The sequence below is a fragment of the Anopheles bellator genome, chromosome 2 (assembly GCF_943735745.2).
Source record: "Anopheles bellator chromosome 2, idAnoBellAS_SP24_06.2, whole genome shotgun sequence".
In the NCBI taxonomy this organism is placed as follows: Eukaryota; Metazoa; Arthropoda; class Insecta; order Diptera; family Culicidae; genus Anopheles; species Anopheles bellator.
In genome coordinates this window covers 82,811,334-82,819,094 of record NC_071286.1, presented here as the reverse complement: position 1 = coordinate 82,819,094, position 7,761 = coordinate 82,811,334, and the positions used below count along the sequence as shown (strand labels likewise).

Sequence of the window (7,761 nt, the reverse complement as noted above, 5' to 3'; positions counted from 1 at the left end):
CGGAAGAGGGATGTCTCCTAAAATATGCGGTTCACGGTTCAACTGCAAACACCGCCATAGACATCGTCTCCACGTGCGCCTACCGCCAGACAACCGGACCACCCCGGACTTCCCGTGTAGCGTAGGGGGGTAGGCAAATAGTAGCTCCCCGGCCCACGGTTGATCGGCTGCTGGAGCAGACGGTTATTTGGACGCGATTGGAAAAAACGACGCACACGTTACTGAAGCTAGTTGTTTGTGCTCGTGTTCTCATTTTTTTCTACTTCCCAACCACACAGACACGTATGCAAGCCCCCAGATGTGTATCCATTCGGAATCTGTCCTTTTTTTTCGTCGATTTCATTATTAATGCAACCACCGCCACCGGTGACTGTGTGCATACGACGACCTCGTTTGGCGGTGGCAATAGAACCCAGACGGGGACTCTGCGTGGCAAACGCAGTAAGACGCAGCGGAGACGCAAATAGGTTAACTCGCCGGAGGCGAACAGTTTCCGGATCGAAACGAACTGGCAGAAGTACCGCCGGGGCTGTGCTCTGTAGGCTGGTCAGAGCGATATTACCCGGAACTTGGCCTGAGATAACACTTTTTTCCTTCTTGCAATAAGACGCTAGAACACGAACTCGACTAGACTTGAAATTGTAGTATCCACGAAGTGTTACTTGAAAAAATCCTTCCCAGTTCTTTAAACGAATTTCACAATTAAAAATTCCATAATTTGCTACAAAAACAATCCAACAAGAGATTGAAATCACAGAACCTTGCTACTTCTCCTACTTCTACTTCTCTTAAATGGATGGACATGGATAAGGGACCACAGTTACGCGTGCAGTAACCATATCGACCGGCAGGCTGCTTCCGTGGAAACCCTGCGTCAGTTATATTGAAATTCTTCACTTACCATGCAAATTGATGGTGCAGGTCGTGTTGTTGCCCCGATCGAGGACCACCACGCTCGTGGCGGCCATGATCGATTTGTTGTACTGGAATTTTTCCTTTTTCTTCCGCTTCCCGCCCTGGTCACACATAGGCACTGCCGTTCGGGGCGTGATCGCCACGTGGAGCAAGACAAACAGCAACCGGACCGCCACCCGAAAAGAACCGACCAACCGAACGAACGCACCACACCGGAACTAGTGAAAACTCTAGAAACGGCCGGCCACCACCCCTGGAGGCGCACCCCGGGGGTGACCCGGGCACCACCACGCACGCACTCGGGACCACAACCCTTTTCCTTTCCTCCTACTCCTATCCCCGGCGGTGGGGATGGTTTCCGAAGAATGCCACTTCTCGGAAGGACTCCTCGTTGCCTCGCAGCACTTTCACTTTTGCAAATTTGCTTCCTTTGTTTGTTTGATCACCTTTCTTCCATCGATTTCGGTATTTCTCTTTAGGCCAGCGACGCACCGCGACCTGCAATAGATAACGGGACGGTTGAAGTTCAGAAATTAAAATTATGCAAGAAAAAAGGAATGGCGGCTTCGACCAATGTTGGCAGTGGAGTTGTTGTTTGATTTCCAAATGTTCTCTCAATTAAAAATCAAGTCTATCCTAACAGAGTCTAGAGCAACGTGAAAAAGCTCTCCGACCCGGCGCCACATTTGGGGAGGTTTCCATGAGCGCAGTTCTCGGTAGAGAATTTTCCACACAAACTTCGGCCAACAAAAAGGGGATAAAAAATGTAATCCCTAGTTACAGCCCCTCCCAGGCTACCGCGGACGAATGGTGGCAGAATCCTTTTGATACTCCCAACCTGTGGTTCCCGAAAAAGCGCCGCCACCATTAGCCGGAAAACTCCCGCGATCGCCCGCGGGCGCAGTACCCGAAGAACGTGCGATGGTCGGACACCAGCCAAGGCTTCCAAATTAAAAAGTTGAACGTTTAAAAGGAGGAAACAAAACTGCGACGGCGAGCAGTCTAAAAAAAGGACACCTAAAGCGGGATGAAAATTACAAAAAAAAAAACCAAAGCCGAAGGAAAAACTTTCAATCGATCGTGCCCGGCGTTCGGCGCTGTTCGCTGGTAATTTGCACGATTTCCGAGAAGAACGGAACCCCGAAGGCAGGTTTTCCGCTTTTTCTCTGCTCCGCTTTTTCCGGTCGCCGGTCGGAAGGTGTAATCACCGGCTGAAACACCGAGAGCCCGAGAACGTTCGCGATTCACAGAAGAGAACAAGCGGGGCCTCTTTTCTATCTTTTTATGTTTCACTTTCTGGCCCACCCACTGTAGCGCGGTGGAAAAACTGACGACGCCTCCAATATAAAAACTATAAAGGTGCACGGACGGAACATCCTTTTCCCCCGTTCACCGTTCCCATCGGCATCCAGGGAACCTACCCGTGCCAAACTGAACACCTCGGGCCTCTTGCACGCCCAACCGCGTTGCACCTGACGCACGCACGATTCACTTATGGATGAACGGGTTACGGCGCGCGAGGCACCGAAAAGCACCTGATCGCTCGCCCGACGAGCAGCACCTTTCATGACTTTAATGTGTCCCTCGATGTCGTGATGGTTTTCCTTTCATGTCTTCTTGGTAAATGTTTCGTCCTTGTTACTGCCGCCTGTTACTGTCGTTGAGTTTCGTCAGTTTCAATAGTTTTAGTTCTAAGTTTTTATTGTCAATTAGGCTAAGCTCCTCGTTGTTACTGTTTTTTTGTGATAAATAAATAAAAAAATTCATTTCACACGAAACCATTCGAAACGTTTTGAGGGTTTCGACGCCAATGGATTGCTTACTTTGTTTCTGTTCCTCTTAGTTTCACTGTGTAAAACAACACAATTCACTGTTTCAACAGGGTACGCGTGTTCTCGCGGCCAAGTTTCGACACATCATTTAATCATACAGTTGATTGCACTTAACGTAATATAATATTAGCGCAACTGCACGCAATTAGAGACCGAACGAAACCCAACCTAGCCACTCTAACTTTCAGCTAGGATGTTATTGTAGCGAAACAAACACCTTTTCCAGCGATTGAAGCTACGAGTTTTGAGTCCTTCCTATCCGGATGTTTGAAACCGGATTTTTGAAGCCGAATTCTTTTACGTCAAACTGAAATTAGTCATTGATTAATTTGGATCTGCCCTGGCCTTTGCAGGACCAAAGCAACCATGTGTGCGCCGTTTGTGAAGTAAAAGCGAAACAATGAACCTCTTCGTAGTCGCAGAATCCAGTGGTTCCCGGCCTGGAAAAGATCACTTTCACAGCAACAAACACATGAATTCGACGGGAAATTACCTATCACGAACGCGCGTCCGTTCGCGGCAAACGTTGGAAATGTTAACTAAACCACTCTAATTTTACGCTTGAACGTTATTATTGTAGCTACGAGAAGTTTTCAAATATTATTGCTTCTTGTTCGAATGTTCGACAAAACAGTGAACAGTGAAAATTTACCGTACGCGTGAAATTCGACGGGAAAATACCTATACACGCTCACAAAACGTTGGAAAATGTTTAACTAAGCACCACTCTAATTTTCCGCTTGAACGTTATTGTTTATTTGTTTATTGTAGCGAGAAGTTTCAAATATTTCCTTCTTGCTCAATTTTAATTTTAACGGTGTTGGCGCAGCAGAGGTTGGGTTGGAAGTTAAGAAAATAACGTGTCTGCTGTTTCTCTGAGAATCCCAACCGTGTTCAACGCAACTTTGAACCTTCGAACCTGAAACCTGATGACGAACTGATGACGAACCTAACCAAGTGCCGATGAACGTTCACTACCTAGCCGCGAATAACGTCAAATTCAAATTGAATGAAATATAAATTTCGCAGTTTATTTTTATATTTTGCGACACGAAAGTGAATCCTGATCACCAGCAACACGAATTAGGATTACAGTTTTGCCGTTTTACCGGAGCCTTCCAATTCTACCAACGGCTAACCCCCTTCTATCCGACAAACTAGGCCGACACTCAAATTGAATCCAACAACAATCGCAGAAAGTTTAAATTAATTTTAGGTTTACTATAAACAGCGTTTGTGAAAATGCGCGTTTTGTAAACATTTTCAATTAACCGAAAGCTTAATATAGCAGAAGCTAGTTCATATTAAGTGCATCAAAATGCCCCGGAATATGAGCGGAATATGGACACGTTGCCTTGCAAAAACAGCCACCAAGACTGTTCGTTGTAATAACTAATAGACTACAAACGTTTTGAACAATTGCAAATCAATCAATCAAATCAATAGAAGACTTTCCGATCGACGAAAACTTGCACATATAATTTCCCGGCTCTTTGCTTTCGATGATTTTTCTTTCGATGATTTTTATTTTAACATCGAAAAAGAGTTCACGCTACGAAAAAAGCCGAATGCGAAACGAGAGAGTGAGAAAAGTTTTCTCTCTCGTTTCTCTATTTTCTCTCGTTTCTCTATTTTCTCTCGTTTCTCTGCGCTCTCTGGTTTCTTTGAATTGCCGAACTTCACCGGCAAGAAAAGCTTGCTTTATTTACGAATACGGTGTGAAAAAACACGGCCCGATGAAGCTTTCGAGGGGAGGTTGACTTCCCTTACAAACGCGCACTGGAAAACGAATGAGCTTTCGCTGTTTACAGCGCGCGGTTGAAAGATCCCATCGATTTCAAAATTACCATGCATTTATTGTTTAATTGAAGCCTAATTAAAACCCTTCTAACTAGTATTGGAATGTGTTTTGCTACTTCCATAGCTGCAAGTGATGATTTTCACCGAGCAGATGAAGATGCTGCTCCGAAGGCCTTTGGTTCATAAAGAATCCTTTTGTGTGCAAACCTGGGCCTAGCTCTAGACGGTGCAATCGCTTCGCTTTGGCACGTAACTCTTCTGCCGTCAGGCCCTTGTAATCATCGAAAGTTGTATGATCCGTTACATAATCGTAATCCTTTGGATATAGATCATCACCGGGCAGAGCGAGGACTGTGCCATCGGAAGTGCTGTACGCTACAGGGCAAAATGCAGCAGATCCTTTACCATCGCGCGTTTGCTTAGCAAACGAGATCAGCTTATCGATATCGTGTACATAACTAAGCCGCTTAACTTCATACGCTTGCGGTGGTGTTAACCAGATGCGATTGCAGGCATGCGCTTCTAGCAGATTGCTCGGAGTGTCCCACTATTGAAGGAAGCAAAGTCATGTAGATTCCCCTTTATACGCCACGATTTAGTTGTACTCACATAGTATTCCTTCACCTCGTTCACCTCCGGCAATACCGGGGGCAATGCACTCAGCGCCACGAGAAAGAAGGCCGTTTCGAACCGCTTCTTGTGTATGATGGTTGGCGTTATCCAGGTGGCCCATTCGTACAAACTGGCCACATCCGGGACTAGCTTCTGTACCTCACACAGCTCTCGAAACTCTCGCCTTCCGTCGTGCACGTCCCGTTGCCAGGAAGCGACATCAAACATCGGGTTCCCGGTCGCCACTTTCCCGTACCCCGTAGCCTTTTCTGTGCCTGTCTTCTCGGTGGCCAACAGAACACCCAACTCTTCGAACGTTTCACGCAACGAACACAAACGCAAGGAAACGTTCCGATCAACTAAGGAATGGCCGTCTGTTTCGAAAATGGGTGGCCGTGGACCTGAAACCTTGGCAAGCTGTTGGGTTATCTCCGGCGAAAGGAGTCTATTCCACTCGAGCGTGCAATCTTGTTTGGAAAATGCTCCTCCTGGAAACACCACCGCGTTCGGCATGAAGGACGATCGTTCGGGACGTTTGAAGACGAGTACCTTAAATATGTCGTTTCAATGAAAAAAATTTGTTAAATCCAGAAAGCCGAGGCGTGTTTACCTTATAGTTGCAACCAGCGGCATCCACTCCGGATCCGGAGCCAGTACGAGCGAGCACAATAAGGCTGGCCGAATCACGCCAAAAACGAGCAAATCGACGCATTTTCACCCAAACTTTCTAGCACTAGCACAGAGAAAATCCCAAACAAAGTTGCTAAATTTATAAATCTGTTTGCATCCCAACCCGACGCAACTTGATTAGATTGATAAGATTGACTTAAGCTACCATAATTTTTGAGCAGCCAACAAATGTTAGTTTAAAGACAGTGGTGGCAGCACATTGTATAGAAAGACGAGTAAATGTGCCACATTTTCGATTAAAAGCAATTGGAGACAACAACACCCAACAACTGCATGGTGAACACACCTCTACATAAAAATTATACTCTACATAAATACTGTGTACAACACACTGGTGTGCCTCGTTTATCTCTAATTTCATTTTAATGAGGTTGCGATCAACAGGTCGGCTATCCACAAGTCTTTCCGTCGCGTACTTATACTATCTCTAATCGAGCTGTCATAATGCCTCCGCGAGGCCGCTTCTTCAACAAAACAGCGGTACTTTTGGTCTTAATTTTCAGCCTTAACTTGTGGCGCAAAAGATTATGAAACTGTGACTATGCGTAAGTATGCAAAACACTGGCGGGATTCCGCATCGCTGATCATCGTGGCACGCAATCACGGCAATGTGTCCGATGCCGATGGATACAATTACAAGGTAAACAAATAGTATCCAGAGCGAAATAATGCTGGTCATTGCGTCCGACGTAATAAACTTCCGTTTTAGGTGCTCGTTTTCAAGCGCACCGAAAAAACAAGCTTCCTGCCGAACCACATCGTCTTCCCGGGCGGTGCTTTTGATCCGCAGGACGAAACACCTAGTTGGTTGTCGTACTTTCGTCAGCAAAACGTTCCCGATCGCTCCATACAAGCACTGGCCAGTGTATCCGGTCCACGGCCGTACATTTTCCAAACAACCGACAGTGACACCCTCGATCGCAACCTTTCCCTCCGTCTTTGCGCCCTACGGGAAGCCTTCGAAGAGCTCGGAGTGCTACTAATATCCGACAGACACGGAAAGCACCCTAATGGTTTCAGTCAAGCAAAAAAAGAGTTCCCCACGGTACAGTGGCAGCAAGCAATTCACGAAGGTGCAAAAACTTTCCTAGAACTGTACGGAGAATTGAACGAACTTCCGGACATCTTTGGACTTTACGAGTGGTCAGTGTGGATCACACCGACCACGTATCGCCAGAAACGCTTCGAAACTGCTTTCTTTCTAGCGGCCCTCAACGAACAGGTAGCGATTTATCCTGAACCGTATGAAGTGGCCGAATACATGGTGAGTAGGAACATAAGCAAGAAAATTTGACTCATCTAACTTGCACCTAATTTTAGTGGGCTTCCCCACGAAATCTGCTTGATGAGCATGCCAAAGGAGTGCTATGGCTAGCACCACCACAAGCCTACGAACTGCAACGTCTGAGTCACGTCTACGATATCGATGAGCTTGTGGAGTTTGCTCGCAAACGGAAGGATCACGGTACAACCTCGTTCTGTCCGGTTGGTTACAACGCGTCAGACGTGTACTTTTGGGTACTCCCGGGCGACGATCTTTTTCCGGAAGGTTACGATTTTATCAGCGCAAACGAGCACATGAACCGATATAAAGAACTGTCCGTCAATGAGTTGAACCTAATGGCACGGAACTTACATCGAGTTGAAAACCGTGGATTGAACATTCAAAAGTATCTTCACAACGGACCACCCGTAGACGGTCATTTGCATGTGCTCGGACATAACCGAGGCACGCTAAAGGGAAAACTGTGATTGGTGCACAAATTAGTTTTATGGTTTATAATAAACTACGGGGTTTCGGGTTTGGTTACTGTTATTAAACAAACAACATCGTATCGTTGATCATTGAACTAGATCCTTTCTAACAAAATAAGAACTAACCCTTCACCAAAACCACAGAACAGGTGAGCCG

General features: G+C 46.2%; 3 protein-coding genes across 5 annotated transcripts in view; 1 reads left to right on the top strand and 2 right to left on the bottom strand.

Annotated features, from left to right (window-relative positions):
* LOC131208316 (uncharacterized) overlaps positions 1–3,506 on the bottom strand; it is a 32,777-nt gene extending 29,271 nt beyond the window's left edge. The window contains exons 1-2 of one of the 3 annotated variants that reach the window (XM_058201015.1): positions 3,400–3,506; positions 902–1,413 (exon numbers count right to left, since the gene is read on the bottom strand). In XM_058201015.1, the coding sequence (XP_058056998.1) occupies positions 902–1,028 (127 nt within the window). In that variant the 5' untranslated portion in view covers positions 1,029–1,413; positions 3,400–3,506. Of the gene's footprint in view, positions 1–901; positions 1,414–2,336; positions 2,435–3,399 lie in introns of those variants that run through there. The other 2 variants (XM_058201016.1, XM_058201017.1) reach the window with 2 other exon arrangements.
* A 1,065-nt stretch (positions 3,507–4,571) lies between these two features.
* Positions 4,572–5,952, bottom strand: LOC131210615 (acyl-coenzyme A diphosphatase NUDT19-like). Its single transcript, XM_058203889.1, has 3 exons — positions 5,770–5,952; positions 5,157–5,708; positions 4,572–5,094 (listed from the first exon to the last, which is right to left on the bottom strand). The coding sequence occupies exons 1-3, from the start codon at positions 5,869–5,871 to the stop codon at positions 4,660–4,662; spliced, it is 1,089 nt and encodes a 362-aa protein (XP_058059872.1). The 5' UTR covers positions 5,872–5,952; the 3' UTR covers positions 4,572–4,659.
* A 363-nt stretch (positions 5,953–6,315) lies between these two features.
* On the top strand, positions 6,316–7,638 carry LOC131210581 (acyl-coenzyme A diphosphatase NUDT19-like). Its single transcript, XM_058203850.1, has 3 exons — positions 6,316–6,489; positions 6,559–7,113; positions 7,170–7,638. Exons 1-3 carry the CDS (start codon positions 6,391–6,393, stop codon positions 7,599–7,601), a joined length of 1,086 nt encoding a protein of 361 aa, XP_058059833.1. The 5' UTR covers positions 6,316–6,390; the 3' UTR covers positions 7,602–7,638.
* The last annotated feature ends 123 nt before the right edge of the window (positions 7,639–7,761 follow it).